The sequence below is a fragment of the Mobula birostris genome, chromosome 1 (assembly GCF_030028105.1).
Source record: "Mobula birostris isolate sMobBir1 chromosome 1, sMobBir1.hap1, whole genome shotgun sequence".
NCBI lineage: Eukaryota > Metazoa > Chordata > Chondrichthyes > Myliobatiformes > Myliobatidae > Mobula > Mobula birostris.
Genome location: NC_092370.1, coordinates 223,463,950 through 223,484,982, shown reverse-complemented (window position 1 = coordinate 223,484,982; position 21,033 = coordinate 223,463,950). Strand labels below are relative to the sequence as shown.

At 43.3% G+C, this 21,033-nt stretch overlaps 1 protein-coding gene across 6 annotated transcripts in view; it reads right to left on the bottom strand.

The window, feature by feature from the left end:
- The window catches only part of nudt14 (nudix (nucleoside diphosphate linked moiety X)-type motif 14), a 198,750-nt gene that overhangs the window by 101,531 nt on the left and 76,186 nt on the right, over positions 1 to 21,033 (bottom strand). For 2 of the 6 annotated variants that reach the window (XM_072272395.1, XM_072272423.1), the window contains exon 2: positions 3,978 to 4,133. The exons of the other annotated variants lie outside the window; for them this stretch is intronic. In XM_072272395.1, coding sequence (XP_072128496.1) covers positions 3,978 to 4,023 — 46 coding nt within the window. In that variant the 5' untranslated portion in view covers positions 4,024 to 4,133. The remainder of the gene's footprint in view (positions 1 to 3,977; positions 4,134 to 21,033) is intronic. 6 annotated transcript variants of the gene reach the window in all.

Genomic DNA, 21,033 nt, shown 5'->3' with positions numbered 1-21,033 from the left:
CCATCTGCCATTTCTCTGCTCATATCTGCAACTAATCTATATCACGTTAGATTATATTAGATTATGAGGACACGCAGTTCTCTTTTATTGTCATTTAGTAATGCATGCATTAAGAAATGATACAATTTGTTCCTCCAGAATGATATCACAGAAACACAAGACAAACCAAGACTAAAAAAAACTGACAAAAACCACATAATTATAACATATAGTTACAACAGTGCAAGCAATACAGTAATTTGATAGAAGAACAGACCATGGGCACGGTAAAAAGTCTCAGAGTCTCTCAAAAGTCCCATCATCTCACGCAGACGGTTGAAGGAAGAAAACTCTTCCTGCCATGAGCTTCCAGCGCTGCAAACTTGCCGATGCAGCATCCTGGAAGCACCTGACCACAGTCCGACCTCGAGTCCTTCCGAAAACTTCGAGCCTCTGACCAGCTCTCCGACACCGAGCACCATCTCTGCCGAGCACTTCGACCTCGGCCCCGGCAACAGGCAATAGGCAAAGCATAAGATTTGGAGCCTTCCCCTTCGGAGATTCTCGATCATACAGTAGCAGCAGCAGCGAAGCAGGCATTTCAGAAGTTTCTCCAGATGTTCCTCCGTGCTTCTCACGGCTGTCTCCATCAAATCAGGATTGTGCACGGCATCCTAGTTCACAAATACAATATCAATTCGGAGCAGCCACGCGTGCTGCGTCGCGACGCCATCTTCTCCTCCCCCTTGGATAGCTGGAGTTGGAGAATTCTGCACTGCACGTTGTATTCTTAGCCAGTTTTCTACGTTATCTACAACACCACCAATCTTTGTATCACCTGCAAACTTACTAACCCACCCTTCTACATTTTCATCCAGGTCATTTATATACATCACAAACAGCAGAGGTCCAAGTACTAATCCCTGGGGAACACCACGAAGGACAGCCCTCCCGACCTCTACTGCCCTCGGTCTTCTATGGGCAAGCCAGTTTCAAATCTAAACTGCAATTCACCATGGATCCCACGCATCTTGATCTTCTGGATGAGTCTCCCATGAGGGACCTTGTCAAATGTCTAACTAAAGCCCATGTAGGCAACATCCACAGCTCTACATTCATCAAACACCCCCATCACCTCATCAAAAACTCAAATTAATAAGACACAACTTGCCCTGCACAAGGCCATGACGGCTCTGCCTAATTAGTCCATAGTTTTCCAAATGTTCGTAAATCTTAACCCTATGAATTTTCTCCAGTAATTTCCATACCACTGACATGAGACTCACTAGTCTATAGTTTCCAGGGTTACCCCTGGTTTCCTTCTTGAATAATGGAACAACATTAGCTACTCGCCAGTCCTCTGGGACTCGCCTATGGCTAGAGAGGATGTAAAGATATTGCTCAGGGCCCCGGCAATCCCTTCTCTTGCTTCTCTCAATAACCTGGGGTTTATGCCCATCAAGTCCAGGGGACTTGATCATCTCAATGCCCTTTAAGAGCCCCAACATTACCCCCTCCTTTACCTTGAAATGTCCTAGTGTATCAATCCACTCAGCAATGATCTCCCTGTTCTGCATGTACTTCATCTTGGAAAATAATGATGTAAAGTACTCTTTAAGGAACTCACCCACATTCTCCACATCCAAGCAATTGGTTCCCCTTTATACTTAAGTGGTCCGACCTACTTCCTAGTTATCCTCTTACTTTTGATGCATGTATAGAATACCTTGGGATTGTCTTTAACCCTACTTGCCAAGGACTTTTCATGGCCCCTCCTGGCTTTCCTAATTCCCTTCTTGAGTTCTTTTATGGCTTCTTTATAATCCTTCAGGGCTCTGTTTGATCCAAGCTTCCTAAGTTTTATATACTTCTCCTTTTTCTTCTTGATTAAATTCATTACCTCTCTTGACATCGAAAGTTCTCTTACCTTGCTATCCTTATCCTTTCTTCTTACTGGAACACACCTGTTCTGTAGTCTGTGTAGTTAGTCTTTAAGCACGCTCTACATGTCGAACAGGGACCTGGCCAAAAACAACTGTTCTCAATTAACTCTCCCTAGTTCCAGCCCAATGTTCTCGTAATTTGCTGTTCCAATTTAATACTGACCCACAAGGTCCATACTTATCCTTATCTATAGCTATCTTAAAATTTACGGAGTTGTGGTCACTGTTAACCCACTAAAAGGTTGGTCACCTAGCCAGGCTTATTACCCAACACCTGGTCCAGTACAGCCCCTCCTCTTGTTGGACTATCTACATATGGATTCAAGAAACCCTCCAAGATGTACTTTCCAAATTCTGCCCCATCTAAACCCCTTGCACTCTGCAGACATGTCTTGACAGGCCCCCAGCTGCTCCTTAAACCTGGTGCATAAAGTCCACAAGGAACTGCCTCCAACACATTCTGCGATCTTCTGCTCCACTGCTTGGAAACAGGCCCTTCAACTCAACTGGTCCATGCTAATCACGATGAACATACAAGTTATTTCTATTTGGAACTGTAATTGGTTTAATATTGTGAAAAGCTTGTCTTGCATACTATTCATGCTAATCATGTGTACTGAGATGGTACAAGATAAAGCAACAGCAGTGCAGAATACAGTGTAACATCTACAGGGAAAGTGCAATGCAGGTCACCAATAAGGTACAAGGCCATGAGATTTTTTAAAACATTGTGTTCTTGTAGACGGACAATTTAGATTTAAGAGTAGAACAATTTTAACGGAAGTAATGGGTGGATCTTCAGACAGCAACTTGCAACATTTGGCAAATAACCTAAACATTTCCAATCCAAGTACCTGTCCAATTGTCTTTTAAGAGTTGTTACTATACCTGCCTCAATCACTTCCTCACTCAGCTCATCCTAAAAAGTTCCTAATACATCTTTTTTTCTCTGAAAATATTCAGTACATTTGCCCGATCTATGCCCCTCATAATTTTATCCTTGAGGGCTTTAGCATTTTCTGAACTGTATTTCATGCACTAAAGATGAATTCTTGATCTCCCAATTTACCTCATCGTGGCCCTTTGCACTTTGTCTATCTGCACTGCACTTTCACTGTAGCTCCTGCACTATATTCTGCATCTTGTTTTCTTTTTACAACCTCAATGTAATTGTGTAAGGCATAATCTGTCTAGATGGCATGCAAACAAAAGCATTTCACTGAACATCAGTATACATGACAATAATAAGCCATTGCTACCAATAATCCACAGCCTTATTATTAACATTTTATGCACAGCCAACTGTCTCATCCACAGCTAATCTTCACATCAACCGTAGCCTCATCTATCACAGATATTCACTCTGTCCTATCCACCCCTTCTACCACCTTCTTCGTAACTCAAATTAACCTTTTTTAAATCTCCTTCCCAGTTCTGAATCAAATGCAATGTTAGCATGAATTTCAAGAGGAGCAGAATATAAAAGCAAGGATGTAATGCTGAAGCTTTATAAGACATTGATCAGACTACACTTTGGAGTATCGTGAGCAGTTTTGGACCCCTTTTCTAAGAAAGGATGTGCTGGCATTGGAGAGAGTCCAGAGGAAATTCACAAGAATGATCCCGGGAATGAAAAGGTTAATCTGTGAGGAACGTTTGATGGCCCTGGCCCTGTAATTGCTGGAGTTTAGAAGAACAAAGGGGGGTCTCTTTGAAACCTATCAAATATTGGAACGTCTGGATAAAATGGATGTGGGAAGGATGGTAGACTTTTGATTAGTCAGGGCATCAAAGGTTACGAAGAGAAGGCAGCAGAATGGAATTGGAGGGATAATAAATCAGCCACGATGGAATGGTGAGGCAGCCTTGACGGTCTGAATGGCCTAATTCTGCATATTATGTCTTATGGTCTCATAGAGGCCAATGTGCCCAAAGCTCTCTTAATGACCCTATCTACCTGTGATGCCAATTTCAAGGAATTATGGATCTGTATTCCCACACGACTCTGTTCTACTGCACTCCTCAGCAACATACCACTCACCATGTAAATCCTACCTTCTTTCGTCCTCCCAGAAGTGCAACATCTCACATTTGTCTGCATTAAACTTCATCTGTCATTTTTCAGCCCATTTTTTCAGCTGATGCATTTTTTCCTGCTGCATGCTTTGACAGCCTTCCTCAATGTCCACCACATCCCAATCTTGGTCTCATCTGCAAGGTGGGAAATGTGCAATTACACAGGACAGAACTTCAAAGTGCACATGGAGTAACGCTATTGCGGGAGACAATGGACCAGAGAGGAGGCTATAGTAACTGGGGAAGAGTAGGATTAGAATAAGTGAAACATAAACAGAAGGAAGTGAGAGGAGCATGGTTCTGGATCCATTGGAATTATAAAGTAGATATTGTACACTACAGTTTGTAGAGGGTCAGCGAAAGTGGATATTAAAAGGACATTGTGTATGGGGCTGGGAGAGGGGGTAGGATTCAGATTTTGGGATATGAAAGAGTACAGGGAGAAAGATGAGAGTAGAATTAGAATATGTGGATATGAATGGTATGGGGATTAAGGAAACGTGGAATTGGGTGGGAATATTAAAGTGTAAGGCATAGGAGAGAGTGGGATTTTCAAGAGTATAGTGAGTGAGGGGAAAATGAGATTAAACTGAATGGGATACTCAAGGATATGGGTGTAAATGGAGAGTGGGATTAGACGGGGTGAGATACTCAAGGATATGGGTGTAAGTGGAGGGTGGGATTAGACGGGGTGGGATACTCAAGGATATGGGTGTAAATGGAGGGTGGGATACTCAAGGGTATGGGTATAAATGGAGGGTGGGATTAGACTGGATGGGACACTCAAGGATATAGGTGTAAATGGAGGGTGGGATTAGACAGGGTGGGATACTCAAGGATATGGGTGTAAATGAAGGGTGGGATTAGATGGGGTGGGATACTAAAGGGTATGGGTGTAAGTGGAGGTGGGATTAGACAGGGTGGGATACTCAAGGATATGGATGTAAATGGAGGGTGGGATTAGATGGGGTGGGATACTCAAGGATATGGGTGTAAATGGAGGGTGGAATTAGACAGGGTGGGATACTAATGGGTATGGGGGTGGGATTAGACTGGATGGGATACTCAAGGATATGGGTGTAAATGGAGGGTGGGATTAGACGGGGTGGGATACTCAAGGATATGGGTGTAAATGGAGGGTGGGATTAGACGGGGTGGGATACTAATGGGTATGGGGATGGGATTAGACTGGACAGGATACTCAAGGATATGGGTGTAAATGGAGGGTGGGATTAGATGGGGTGGGGTACTAATGGGTATGGGGGTGGGATTAGACTGAGTGGGATTAGACTGAATGGGATACTCAAGGATATGGGTGTAAATGGAGGGTGGGATTAGACGGGGTGGGATACTCAAGAATATGGGTGTAAATGGAGGGTGGGATTAGATGGGGTGGGATACTAATAGGTATGGGTGTAAATGGAGGGTGGGATTAGACGGAGTGGGATACTAATGGGTATGGGGGTGGGATTAGACTGGATGGGATACTCAAGGATATGGGTGTAAATGGAGAGTGGGATACTCAAGTGTATGGGTGTAGAGTTATAAAGCACTACAGCATAGTTACAGTCCATTTGGTCCATCTAGTCCAGACCTAACTGTTATTCTGCCTAGTCCCATCAACCTGCAGCTGGACCACTGACCTCCATACTCCTCCCATCCATGTACTTATCCAAACTTCCCTTAAATATTGAAATTGAACCCGCATCCATCACTTCCACTGGTAGTTCGTTCCACACCCTCACCACCCTCTGAGTGAAGAAGCTCCACTCATGTTCCCCTTAAACATCTCAGCTTTCACCTTTGACCCATGACCTCTAGTTCTAGTCTCACTCAACCTCTGCCTACATTTACAAAAGCCTGCTTGCATTTACCCTATCTATACCCCTCATAATTTAGTGTAAATGGAAAATGTGATTAGACTGTGTGGGATACTCAAAGGTATAGGTGTCAATGGAGAGCAGAATAATCAAGAGTATGGGTGTAAGTGGTGAGGGGGATTAGAATAGGAGGATATTAAAAGGAGAAGGGAGTGAGAAAAGCAGCAAACTGTAAGATCTCAGTGGGTTAGATAGCAACTGTGGGGGGCAGTTGGCACTTCGGACTGAGACCCTTCATCAGGACCAGAAAGAGGGGAGATAGCAAGTCTAAAAGAGTGGGTGGGGAAATGGGTAGAACAAGAGCTGGCCATTGATAGGTTGATCCAGGTGAGAGGGAAAAGAGGAGCAGGTGGGGGGAGTGGTTTGGGAAAGGTGTAAGAAGTTGGAAGATAATTATGGGTAACAAATGGCTGAAAAGAGTAAGGAGAACATGGATTTGGATCTGATGAGATGTTAAAGGATACTGGACATAAGGGGGTGTGGGATTAGGCTAAGTAGGCTATTAAAAGGTGAGGGGAGTGAGAGTGGATTGTGATTATGCATGGTGCATCACTGATCCTGAAGGGCTGTGAATAGTGGTGTGCCGCAGAGATCAGTGCTGGGTCCTTTGTTGTTTGTCATCTATATCAACAATCTGGTTGATAATGTGATGAACTGGATTTGTGGATGGTACCAAGATTGGGGGTCTAGTAGAAAGCAAGTAAGACTATCATGGCTTACAGCAGGATCTGGACCAGCTGTGAAAATGGGCTGAAAAATAGCAAATGGAATTTAATGTAGACAAGTCAAGTGTTGCACTTTGGTAGGATGAACCAGGGTAGGTCTTACATAATGAGCAATACGCGCTGAGAGCCATTTCTCCTTGAAAGTGATGACACAGGTTGATAGGACCATAAAAAAAGCTTTTGGCACATTGGCTTTCATAAATCAAAGCATTCAGGATAAAGATGGTATGTTATGTTGAAGTTGTATAAGACGTTGGTGAGGCCTAATCTGGAGTACTGTATGTAGCTTTAGTCACCTACCTAGAGGAAAGATGTAAATAAGGTTAAAAGAGTACAGACAAAATTTATAAGGCAAGATTAAATAGGTTAGGGCTTTATTCCTTGGAATGTAGAAGATTGAGAGGAGATTTGATAGAGGTAAACAAAATTTATCAGTATAGATTAGATTAGATTATGAGGACACTCAGTCCTCGTTTATTGTCATTTAGAAATGCATGCATTAAAAAATGATACAATGTTCCTCCAGTATGGTATCACAGAAACAAAAGACAGACCAAGACTAAAACTGATAAAAACCACATAATTATAACATATAGTTACAACAGTGCAAAGCAATACTGTAATTTGATTTCCATAGACCATGGGCGTGGTAAAAAAAAGTCTCAAAGTCCCAATAGCCCCAACATCTCACAAAGACGGTAGAAGGAAGAAACTCTCCTTGCCATGATCTTCCAACGCTGCAAACTTGCCAATGCAGCATCCTGGAAGCACTCGACCACAGTCCAATTCAGAGTCCGTCTGAATACTTCCAGCCTCCAACCAGCCCTCCGACACCGAGCACTGAGCACCATCTCTGCCTAGCGCTTCGACCCCGGTCCCGGCCGCCAAGTAACAGGCAAAGCCAAGGATTTGGGGCCTTCCCCTCCTGAGATTTCGGATCACACAGTAGCAGCAGCAGCGAAGCAGGCATTTCAGAAGCTTCACCAGATGTTCCTCCGTGCTCTCACGTCCGTCTCCATCAAATCAGGATTGTGCACAGCCTCCTACTTGACAGATTACAGATATTCATCACAGGAGAGGCCGCACGCACTGCGTCGCGCCACCATCTTCTCCTCCTCCTGATAGGGTAAACGCAAGCAGGCTTTTTCCACTGAGGTTGGATAGGGCTACAACTAGAGGCCATGTGTTAAGGGTGAAAGGTGAAAAGTTTAAGGGGAACATGAAGGGAAACTTCTTCACTCAGAGGGTTGTGAGAGTGTGGAATGAGCTGCCAGCACAAGTGATACATGCAAGCTCGATCAGAGAAGTCTGGAGATCTATATACAGATGGTAGGGGCCTGGAGGGCTATAGTCCTGTTGCAGGTGAATGGAAGTAGGCAGTTTAAATGGCATGGCACGGACTAGATGGTCTGAATGGCCTTTTGCCATGTAGTACTTTTCTATGACTCTATATGGCACCATATACTACCCAGAGATTCATTTTCTTGCAGGCATTCACAGTAAACACAAGAAACACAATAGAATCGATGAAAGCTGCACTCAATAAGACAAACAACCAATGTGCAAACTGAAAAATAATAATAAATAAATAAACAACAAATATCGTGAACATGAGATGAAGAGTCCTTGTAAATGAGTCCATAGGTTGTGGAAACAGTTCAGTGATGGGGCGAGCGAAGTTATCCCCTCTGGTTCAGGAACCTGATGGTTGAAGAGTAATAACCGTTCCTGAACCTGGTGGCTTGGGTCCTGACCTTCTTACTGAGGGCAGCAGCAATAAAAGAGCATGGATTGGATGGTGGGAGTCCTTGATGATGGATGCTACTTTACTGTGACAGCACTCTGTGCAGATGTGCTCAGTGGTGCAGAGAGCTTTGTCTGTGATAAACTGGGCCATTTCCACTACTTTTTGTTGGCTTTTCCACTCAAGGGTTCAAGGACATCAAGACCTGGTATGGTGTTTCCATCAACACACATAAAAGTTGCTGGTGAACGCAGCAGACCAGGCAGCATCTCTAGGAAGAGGTGCAGTCGACGTTTCAGGCCGAGACCCTTCGTTAGTCCTGACGAAGGGTCTCGGCCTGAAACGTCGACTGCAGCTAGAGATGCTGCCTGGCCTGCTGCGTTCACCAGCAACTTTTATGTGTGTTGCTTGAATTTCCAGCATCTGCAGAATTCCTGTTGTTTGATGGTGTTTCCATACCAGGCCATGATGCAACCAATCAATATACTCTCCACCAGAGATCTATAGAAGTTTGTCAAAGTTTTGGATGATATGCCAAATCTATGCAAACTTCTAAGGAAGTGGAGGCACTGCTGTGCTTTCTTTGTAATGGCACTTACATGCTGGACCCAGGACAGATCCTCTGAAATAACATAGAGGAAATTGAAGTTGCTGATCCTCTCCTCTTCTGATCCCCTGATGAGGACAGTTCATGAACCTCTGGTTTATTCCTGCTGAAGTCCTTCCTTGGTCTTGCTGACATTGAATGAGAGGTTGTTGTTGTGGCACCACTCAGCTGAACTTTCAACCTTTCTTCAATATGCTGACTCGTCGCCACCATTGATTTGACCAATGACAGTGGTGTTACCAGTAAACTTAAATATAGCATTGGAGCTGCGCCTCACAGTCATAAGTATAAAGCAAGTAGAGCAGGAAGCTAAGCACAGTCTTGTGGTGCACCTCTGCTGATGGAGATTGTGGAGGAGATGTTTTTGCCGATTGACACTGACTAGGATCCAGTACATTATCCTCCGCAACTTCCGCCACCTTCAACAGGACCCCACTACTAAGCACAACTTTCCCTCTCCACCCCTCTCTGCTTTCCGCAGGGATCAGTCCCTCCCCACGGATCTCCCACCTGCCACTTATCCCTGTAAGCGTAAGTGCTACACCTGTCCCTACACCTCCTCTCTCGCCACCATTCAGGGCCCCAAACAGTCCTTCCCGGTGAGGCAGCACTTCACTTGTGAGTCTGTTGGGGTCATCTATTGCATCTGGTGCTCCCGGTGTGGCCTCCTCTACATCGATGAAACCCGACGCAGATTGCGGGACCGCATCGGCGAGTACCTCCGCTCCGTCCGCTTTAACAAACAGGATTTCCCGGTTGCCACCCACTTCAACTCTGCTTCCCATCCCCATTCAGATATGTCCATACATGGCCTCCTCTACTGCCATGATGAGGCGAAACTCAGGTTGGAGGAGCTACACCTCATATACCGTCTAGGTAGTCTCCAGCCCCATGATATGAACATAGAATCCTCCAACTTCTGGTAATTCCCTCCCCCTCCCTTCCCCTATCTCTATTTCACTCTGCCCCCACCCCCAGCTGCCTATCACCTCCCTTATCACCTGCCTCCTTCTACTACCCATTGTGTTTTCCCCTATTCCTTCTTCACCTTTCCTGCCTATCACCTCCCTGCTTCCCCTCCCCCACCCCCTTTATCTTTCCCCTTACTGGTTTTTCACCTGGAACCTACCAGCCTTCTCCTTCCCACCCTCCCCCCACCTTCTTTATAGGGCCTCTGCCCCTTCCCTCTTCAGTCCTGACGAAGGGTTCCGGCCCGAAACGTTGACTGATCGTTTCCATGGATTAACTTTGTTGTTTTTAAGTGACTCCTGGGTAGCTTTGGCTTTATGCTTGGGGTCATTGTCTTGTTGGAAAACAAATCTTCTCCCAAGTCGCAGTTCTCTTGCAGACTGCATTAGGTTTTCCTCCAGGATTTCCCTGTATTTTGTTGCATTAATTTTAAGCATCCCCACTACGTGATGCAGCCACTACCATGCTTCACAGTAGGGATGGTGTGGTTTTGATGATGTGCAGTGTTTGGCTTATGCCAAACATAGTATTTAGTCTGATGGCAAAAAGCTCAATTTTGGTGTCATCAGACCATATCTTCCAGATGACTTCAGAATCTTCCACATGCGTTCTGGCAAGTACTAGCCGAGATTTCATGGAAGTTTTTTTTCAACAGAGGCTTTCTCTTTGCCAGTCTCCCATAAAGTTGAGACTGGCAACAGCTGTTGTATGTGCAGTCTCTCCCATCTCAGCCACTGGAGTTTGTGACTCTTCCAGAGTTGTCATAGGTCTCTTGGTGGCCTCCCTCACTAGTCCCGTTCTTGCACGGTCACTCAGTTTTTGAGAACAGCCTGCTCTAGGCAGATTTACAGCTGTGCCATATTCTTTCCATTTCTTGATGACTGACCTAACTGTACTCCAAGGGATATTCAGTGACTTGGGAATTTTCTTGCATCCATCTTCTGACTTGGGCTTTTCCATAACCTTTTCGCAGAGTTGCCTGGAGTGTTCTTTTGTCTTCATGGTGTGGTTTTTGCCAGGACACTGATACAATCAGCAGTTGGACCTTCCAGATACAGGCATATTTTTACTACAATCTATTGAAACACCTTGACTGCACACGGTTATCACCATTTAACTAATTTTGTAACTTCTAAAACCAATTGGCTGCACCTGTGATGATTTAGTGTGTCTTATAAAAGGGGGTGAATATTCACGCAATCAATTATTTTGTGCTTTATATCTGCAATTAATTTAGATCACTTTGTAGAAATCTGTTTTCACTTTGACACAGAAAAATTTTTTCTGTTGATCAGTGTCCAATAAGCCAAATTAAATCCACTGTGATTCAATTTTGTAAAACAATAAAATATGAAAACTTCTGGGCCGGGGGGGGGGTCAGTGAATACTTTTTATAGGCATTGTATACTGTGTGGGGTAATAAAAGGTATAGGGAGTGAAGAGAGGGGAATTATACTGTGTGGGGAGTGATAGGGGATGACGAGTGATGAAGAATGGGAGTGATGGGTGATGGGGAGTGATGGAATGGGGAGTGATGGGGGATGGGGAGTAATGGGGGATGGGGAGTGATGAGGAATGGGGATTATACTGTGTTGGCTAATAAAGGGTGTAGAGAGTGAAAGGAGAGGGTATCAGATGGTCCAGGATGTTAAAGATTGAGGGGAGAGTGGGATTAGTATGTGTAAGGTATAAAGGGTGTGAGGGGGGTGGAAGAAGGGGATTAGATCAGGTAACATAGTGAAGACCTAGACAAAACAGAACCCGTGAAAGCAACTACAGCAACTTCCAATCAAAGCAGGGAATTTTTCACCAAAACACTCAATACTTAAACACATCCTGATTTTGCATTCAAACTCAGCCTCTTAATCGTAGAACATAGAACATTACAGCACAGTACGATGTTGTGCTGACCTTTTAACCCACTCTACGATCAATCTAACCCTTCCCTCCCACATAGCCTTTCATTTCTCTGTCATCATGTTAGTTAACAGGCTTGACTGGCCCAGTCATATAACTAACCTGGAAAAGGACTGACACTAAATGACCACCTTCTGATGAACTCCTTTTGCAATCCAAGAAAATGTGAACGATTGTACTTTAACATGCTTCTGCAGCCTGCTTCTCTGTAAACAATTCCGATACCCCAGGTAGGAGTGAGGCAAGTGGTGAAAGGATCTTTTAACATATCAATAATCACATGGAGCGTACCTCATACCATCAGTCACCTTGTATTTACTGTACACATTAATGAATGTGGTTGTGTTTATTCTCCAGCTGAACAGGGTTCACTGTCACTTGCGTTTGTTCCTTCGTACATTTGGATTTGGATTAACAACCAAATATTCAGTGCATTTTCATGCCTAGTAGTAGATATGTGACAATGATCAGTAATGTGCAGTAATTAATCTCCATTTTATGGCAGGCAAGTAGTGACTTTAACAAACTGGTCCACAACAGCCCTAATTTCAGTCAGTCTTGACGGCATTGCTGGCCAATGTACAGGATAACTTTTTTAAAGACAGTAAAATTATCCTTAAGAAAGCATAACAGCTTGGTAATGCAATTGCTCTACCTGTGACTACAAGAAGCTGCAGAGAGTTGTGGACAAAGCTCAGCACATCACAGGAAACAACCTCCACTCCAAGGAATCAGTCTATATTTCTTGATGCCTCAATAAAGCAGCCAGCATAATCAAAGCCCCTGACATTCTCTTTTCACACCTCTTCCATCAGAGAGAAGATACAAAAGCCTGAAAACACATACTACCAGGACATCTTCTATTCTGCTGTTATGAGACTTGAGCCTCTCATATGGTAAGGTGGATTCTTGGCCTCACAGTCTACCTCGTTACGATCGTGCAGTTTATTGTTTACCTGCACTGCACTTTTTCAGTAGTGTTTACACTTAATTCTGCATTGTTATTGTTTTACCTTATTCCAGCTAAATGCACTGTGTTTGAGAACGTGTGGCAAGCTTTTTATTGTATCTTGGCACATGTCAGAGTCAAAGTAAATTTATTATCAAAGCACATATACTATCTTGAGATTCATTTTCTTACAGGCATTTACAGGGAAATAAAGAAATCAACATAATTTATAAAAAACTATATATAAAAAAGACTGACAAACAATTAATGTGGCAAAAGACATGCAAGAGATTAATAAAACATAAATAAGTAATACTGAGAACATTAGTTGCAGGGTCCTTGAATGTGAGTCTGTTCATTGTGGACTCATTTCAGGTGAATGAATTTATCTACATGTACGGCCAGAATAAGATTTAGAGAAATGGATACATGAAACATGACATCCCAAAATTATGCCCAAAACAGCAAGGATAAAGCGTAGAGAGCGCTTCCTAGCAGTTATGAGCAAGAAAACTCTTAATAGAAGCTGGAAAACAGCAGGAAATTACTGATTTTAACTCACATCCTCCCAGTGCCCTTCTGCATGGGATAAGGTTACTGGTTTAGCCAACCTCATCCTGGCAGTGGGATGTCCTGAAATGCAAAAGAAAACAGACATATCTGACATATCAGTTAAATTTCTGAAAAATGCAAATTTGGCCAATGATATTCATTCTTGCTTTGCTCTCCTCCCATCAGTTTCTCCTTGGTATTGATCTTTCAACATCCACCTAACTCTTCCAAAACAAAGTTCGAAGTAAGTTTATTACTATACACTCATTGGCTACTTTATTAGATACATCTGCTCATTAATCAGCCAATCATGTGGCAACACCTCAATGCACAAAAGCATGCAAACATGGTCAAGAGGTTCAGTTGTTGTTCAGACCCAACGTCAGAATGAGGAAGAAATGTGATCTCAGTAACTTTGACAGTGGAATGATTGCTGATACCAGACTGTGCGGTTTGAATATCTCAGAAACTGCTGATCTCCTAGGGTATTGCATGCCGAACAGTTTCTAGAGTTTACAGAGAACGGCATGATAAACAAAAAACATCCAGTGAGCAGCAGCTCTGTTGGCAAAGATGCCTTCTTAATGAGAAAGGTCAGAGGAGAATGGCCAGACTAGTTCAAGCTGATAAGAGGATGACAGTAACTCAAATATCCATGCATTACAACATTGGTGCGTAGAAGAGCATTTCTGAATGCACACAATATTGAACCTTGAAGTGGATGAGCTAGGGCAGCAGAAGAACACAAACATGGAGGTACCTTATAAAGTGGTCACTGAGTGTATATGTCAGCGAATATTATGAGATCCATTTTCTTGCAGGCATTCACAGTAAAATAAAGAAATACAATTTAATTTATGAAAAACTATAAATAACAAAGACTGACAAACAACCAATGTGCAAAAGAAGACAAATAATGAAAATAAATAAATAATACTGAGTTGTCAAGTCCTTGTAAGTGGAATCAGTTCAGAGTTGAGGTGAGTGAAGTTATCCACACGGTTCAGAAACCTGATGGTTGTAGAGTAATAACTGTTCTTGAACCTCATGGTATGGGACCGAAGGCTTCAGTACCTCCTGCCCGATGGTAGTAGTGAGAAGGAAGCATAGCTTGGATGTTGGGGGTCCTTGATCTTGATGATGTTTTCCTTTGGCAGCTCTCCTTGTAAATATGCTCACTGATTGGGAGGGCTTTGCCATTCCTGAGCATTGGTGTTTCCATACCAGGCCACGATGCAACCAGTCAGAACACTACTCTCCACTCTGCATCTACAGAAGTTTGTCAGTTTTAGATGGCATGCTTAATCTACACAAATTTCTAAGCAAGTAGAGCACTGTTGTCCAGCTCTTGGCTCCATTCCTTCCCCTCCTGTCTTCTCCTATCATTTTGGATCTCCCCCTCCCCCCCCCACTTTCAAATCTCTTACTAGCTCTTCCTTCAGTTAGTCCTGACGAAGGGTCTCAGCCTGAAACCTCAGCTGTACCTCTTCCTAGAGATGCTGCCTGGCCTGCTGCGTTCACCAGCAACTTTGATGTGTGTTGCTTGAATTTCCAGCATCTGTAAAATTCCTCATGTAGAGCACTGTTGTGCCTTCTTTGAAATGGCACATACACTGTAAGCATTTTGCACAAGCACATTATGTTACATTGCACTGGGTATTGTGATTGTAGATGTGCTATGCCTTTAAGAACAAAAGGACTGAGTGGTGTAACAACCACAAACCGAAGTTTCCACTTGCGCCAAGGATCCTGGGCCCTTCCGTGGCCGCAAAAGTAACAGGAAATGACTGGTGCTTTCCTTTTGGATGCGAAGTTCTTGGGGACTTCCTGAGGATGTTAATGAAGCTATAGGAAGTCCAGTTCCTGGTTTGCTTTCTTATTGAAGGGAGAATCCTAGGTGAAACAACCAGTCAGGGAGAGGCACATAGAATAGCACAAAACAGGAACAGGCACTTAGCCAACAATGCCTGTGCTGAACACCATGCCAAATTAAATTAAATCCTGGAGGAGCTCAGCACATCAGGCAGATCCTGACGAATCTCTTGCATCTCCAGTGTGTTCCAGATTCCACTTCGAATGATAGATGGTATAACTTAGAGTCCTAATGAAGTCTCGCCCCAAAACATTGAGTTTATTCCTCTCCATAGACACTACTTGCCCTGCAGAGTTTCTCTGTGTGTGTATTGCTCTGGATTTCCAGCATCTGCAGAATCTCTTATGTAAACTGAATCCTGCCTGCCAGTCTGCCAGTGATCCAAATCCCTCCATTTTCTGCATATTCATGTATCTATCTGAAAGCCTCTTAAATCCTCTGTCATATCTGCTTTCAACACAACTCTTGTCAGCCTGTTCCAGGAATCCACTGCTCTTCATGTTAAAAAGCTTGCTCCACACATGTCCCTTAAACTATTTTCCCTATGATCTTAAAGTTATGCCCTCTAGTATTCAAAGAGGAATATGGAACATACTGGATGCACCAGACACTGGAATCTGGAGCAACAATCTGCAGGAGAAACTCAACCGGTTGAGCAACATCTATGGGATGACTGGAATTGTCGACAAAGTCCTCATGCAAGGTTTCGACCTGAAATGTCAACAACCCCTTTCCACCGACAGAAGCTGCATAACCCGCTGAGTTCCAGAATATTGTTTTGTTGCTCTAAATCACATCTTCAGAATGAAGAGACTCTCATAACACTTAAGACCAGGTGAAGGGGAAAGTGGTTGCCCACCTATACAAGGGACAATTTATGGTTTACAAAGCACCTGATTTCACCTATCATCTGCCAGTTTAGACTCTTTCCCCTCCCCCCTTCTAATTCTGGCTTCTGCCCCCTTCCTTTCCAGTCAGATGAAGGGTCTCAGCCTGAAATATTGACTGCTTATACCCCTCCATAGATGCTGCTTCACATGTAGAGTTCCTCCAGCATTTTGTGTGTGTCACTCAAGATTTCCAGCATCTGCAGACTCTTGTGTTTATAAAAACAGCTGGTCATTGACTTCAGTAAGCAGGGCAGAGCACACACCCCTGTATGTATCAATGGCGTTGAAGTGGAGATGGTTGAAGAGCCTCAAGTTCATGGATGAAAATATCACCACTTATTTGTTCTGGACGACCACAGAAATATCATGGCCAAGAAAGCACAACAATGCCTCTATTTCCTCAGAAGGCTAAGGAAATACAATATATTCAGTGTCATTCACTGACCCTCACCAGCATTTACAGATGCCCACTGAAAGCATCCCATCCTGTTACATCATAGCTTGGTATGGCAACTGCTCTGCCCAAGACTGCAAAGTTCTGCAGAGTTGCAGATACAGCCCAGTCCATCAAAGAAATCAGTCTCTTCTCTATGGACTCCATCTGTAATTCTTGCTGCCTCATAAAAACAGCCAGCTCAATCAAAGGCCCCTCCCACCCCAGACATTCTATCTTCTCCGCTCTTCTAGTGGAGGAGGAGATGAAAAAGCTGAAAACATGTGCTGCCAGGCTCAAGGACAGCATCTATCCCGCGACTATAACTCTGTTATACCTCTTCTATAATTTAAAATGAACTCTTGACCTCACAATCTTCCTCACAGTAGCCCCTGTCCACCAACACTTCACTTTTGCTGTAACTGTAACACTAGATTCTGCATTCTGCTATTGGTAGCACAGCAGCATAACAGTTTGTGTACACTACTGCAGTGCTAGTGATCAGCAATCAAAGTTCAATTTCCATTGCTGTCCGTTAGGAGTTTGTACATTCTCACCATAACCGTATGGGTTTCCTCCCACATTCGAAGCACACACAGATAACGATTTGTAAGTTGTGGGCATCCTATGTTGGTGCCGGAACCATGGCAACACTTGTGGGCTGCCCCCACCACATATTCAGACTGTGTTGGTCATTGATGTAAATGACACATTTCACTGCAAGTTTGATGTACATGTGACAAAGCTAATCTTTTTCGTTGTACTACTTCGAAGTGTTTTGAAATTATCTGTACAAACGTCTTGCAAAACTAAGATTGTCCACTGTGTCATGGTATGTGTGAGAATAATAAACTAATACCATGAGTGTTGTGTGCATTTCTGGTCACAGAATCACAGGAAGGATGTGGAGGCTTTGGAGAGGGTGCAAAGAGGTTCACCAGATGCTGCCTGGATTAGAGAGTATCTGCTATATGGAAAGGTTGCACAAATTTAGACTGCATTCTCTGGAGCATTGGAGTTTGAGGGATGACCTGATAGAAATTTATATATTTATGAGAGACGTAGTCAGTGTCTTTCTCCATGGTTATAGATATATAGTCAAGAAGAAAGTTGAAAAGAGATGTGCAGTCTAAGGTTTTTTTTTACATAGAGTGGTAGGTGCTTGGAACGGGCTTCCAATGGAGATGGTAGTAGATACGATAGTGACATTTAAGGGGCATTTAGAGAGATACACAAGCACTGAGGGATGTGCAGACGTGAAGGGTGGCATGAAAGCATAGTGGTTACTGTCATTATTACAGCATCAGTGATCAGGATTCAAATCCCACCACTGTCAATAAGGAGTTTGTACATTCTCCCCATGACTATGTGGGTTTTCTCCAGGTGTGCCGGTTTCTTCCCACATTCCAAAGATGTATGGGTTAGGGTTAGTGAGATCTGGGCATGCTATGTTGGCAGCGGAAACATACTGACACTTGCAGACACCCCCACTCCCACATTCTCGGACAGTGTTGGTTGTTAATGCAAACAACATATTTCACTGTATGTTTCAATGGACATGTGACAAATATAGCTAATCTGTAAAAATGACTACCTTTATTTTTATCCAAGTAGCTGTTCAAAAATCTTTTGAATGCTATAATTGTGCAAAACTCCAAAATAAAAATCCAGCATAAGAACGTAAAACCTTGAAATTGCAGCCTAGCTGTTAGAGGAAAAAGGGAAAGTCTCCTTAACTGAAAGGGTGTGTCTTCCTTCCTGTCTTGACAAAATCATGCCTGCAGGTCAGTTACAAAGTGCAAACTGGAAGTGACAAACCCTAGTTTTGTACGACAAGGGACATTAAGAGATAGGGAGCAATATCTCTACCCATTAACCCACCCCACCACTACATCCACTTCAGCCACTCCTCTCCACTACCCCTCAGCACCCTCCTTTCCCCCCATGTGCTGCCACATGACACTCACACTGCACACCTCATAACTGCACTGACAGTCACTGTCCTGCTGTGATTTCATGTGCTCTGCCGCTACTTAGAGGAGTTCCTCTTGCCAAGAGTCACTTTATCATTTCCTGTCAGTCACCTTATGTTCAGATACTCCTGCACCTAGTGTCACTTTATGTAAATATAATCCGTCTATGTATATATGCTGTCTTATAAATATACGGGCATACTCAAACAGTTACTTACACATTGTGTTTCAAAGGATTGCCTTTATTTGTATTTATTGTGTTTTATGCTTATTGCATTTTTTATGTTGCATTGGATCGGGTTCTTATACACTGGTGCACTGAAGAATGACAATAAGCCATCCTGAACCTTGAAATGCCCAAAGTTAAGATAAGGAGCTCAGAGAAAAAGGGTAAACAGGGTTGAATGCCTTTGTCTGTCCCAAAGTGGAAAACCTGATCTTCCATACATAGTCAGTTTTCATGTTACAGAAAACCAGAGACAGGAAAGCTAACTGCTGCTGTATAATGCAGCCACAAACATGTTGGAGGATGGGAGTGTAATGAAACAGAGGATATAATTAACACCCTGCTTTATTAAATCTCCTCCACAAGTTCACAGGTATGCATCCTGGACAGCTGTGCTCCACCTTCAGTAATATATCACAAGTTATCAGAAACTGATCTCATTCCATTTCCAGCTTAACAACCCTCTAGTGCTTCTTCATTTCCTGAATTTCAGCCTGGACATATTATCTTTGCACTCTCCTATGTAATTGAGCAACCAATGCATTATAAAGTGAATGTTGGAAAATCACCCGGCTTAAGGCCACAAGACATAGGAGCAGAATTAGACCATTTGGTCCATCAAGTCTACTCCCTCTGAACCCCATTCTCCTACCTTCTCCCCATAGCCTCTGATGCCATAACTAATCAAGAACTCATCAAACTCCGCCTTAAATGTACCCAATGACTTGGCCTCCACAGTTGTTCATAGCAATAAATTCCACAGATCCACCACCCTCTGGCTAATGAAATCCCTCCTCATCTCTGTTCTACAGGGACATCCTTGTATTCTAAGGGTGTGCCCTCTGCTCCTAGATTCACCCACTACAAGAAATATTCTCTCCACATCTGTTCTGTCTAGGCATTTCAATATTCAGTAATATTCAATGAGATCCACCCCTCAGTTCTTCTAATCCAGCAAGCTATCAGGTGCTCCTCATACATTAACCCTTTCATTACCAGAATTATTTTCCTGAACCTCCTCTGGACCTTCTCCAATGCCAGCACATCTTTTCTTAGATAAGGGGCCCAAAACTGTTCACAATACTCCAAGTGTGGTCTGACCAGTGCCTTATAAAGCCTCAGCATTACATCCTTGGTTATTATTCTAATCCTCTCGAAATGACTGCTAACATTGCACTTGCCTTCCTTGCCATTGACATAACCTGCAAGTTAATCTGTAGGGAATCCTGCACAAGGACTCCCAACTCCCTTTGCACCTCTGATTTTTGAATTTTCTCACCATTTAGAAAACAGTCTCTGCCTTTATTCCTCTTACCAAAGTGTATGACCATACACTCCTCTACATTATATTCCACCTGCCTCTTCTTTGCCCATTCTCCTAATCTAAGTCCTTCTGTAAACTCCCTGGTTCCTCCAACACTCCCTGCCCCTCCATCTATCTTCATGTTATCAACAAACTTAAGTCATCAATTCCATCATCCGAACAATTGGGATATAATGTGAAAAGAAGTGACCCCAATAGTCACTGGCAGCCTTAAAAAACACTGAAGACCCAGATTCAACTGTCCTTGACGAACAGCCTTCCAAAATTCTTATGTCCCTCTGAGAGAAAATTGTTTGTCTGTTTTAAATAGGCAACTTTTTTTAAGAGACACAGAGAAATACAGGACTAAAGCAGGCTCTTTGGCCCATCTAGTCCATGGCAAAACCATTTCAACTGCCTACAACTTCTTGGAAGGGGTGCTAAAAATAAAGTGACATAGGTTTAAGATCAGAGGCGAGAGATATAAAGGGACATCTGGGGCAGCTTCTTCCTGCAAAGGGTTGTGTGCATTCGGAATGAGCTGCCAGAAACAATGGTTGAGGTGGCCACATTAACAACATTTAAAACCCATCTAGGTATGTACTAGGATAGAAGAGGTTTTGGGGGCTGTGGGTTAAACACAGCCAGGTGGGCTGAAGGGCCTGTTTCCATGCCTGTATAAATCTATGACTCTGTAACGGAGGTACTCTACAAAAGGAAACAGTGTCTTGGCATTCACCGGTCAAGAACCCTGAAGATCTTTAAGAGCTTCAATTATCCCTGTTCATTCTTCTAAACCCCTGTGACTACAAGTCTTATCTGTCCAACCTTTCCCAACAAGACAACCCGCTTATTCCAGTTATAAGTCGAGGAGACCTTCCAAGGAGATGTTTTTAATTCATTTCTATCCTACCTGAAAGAAGGAAACCAGTACTGTGCACAACCATCTTAAGTATCAAGGATGACTTGACTCCACTTGGTTCTACAGGTTTCT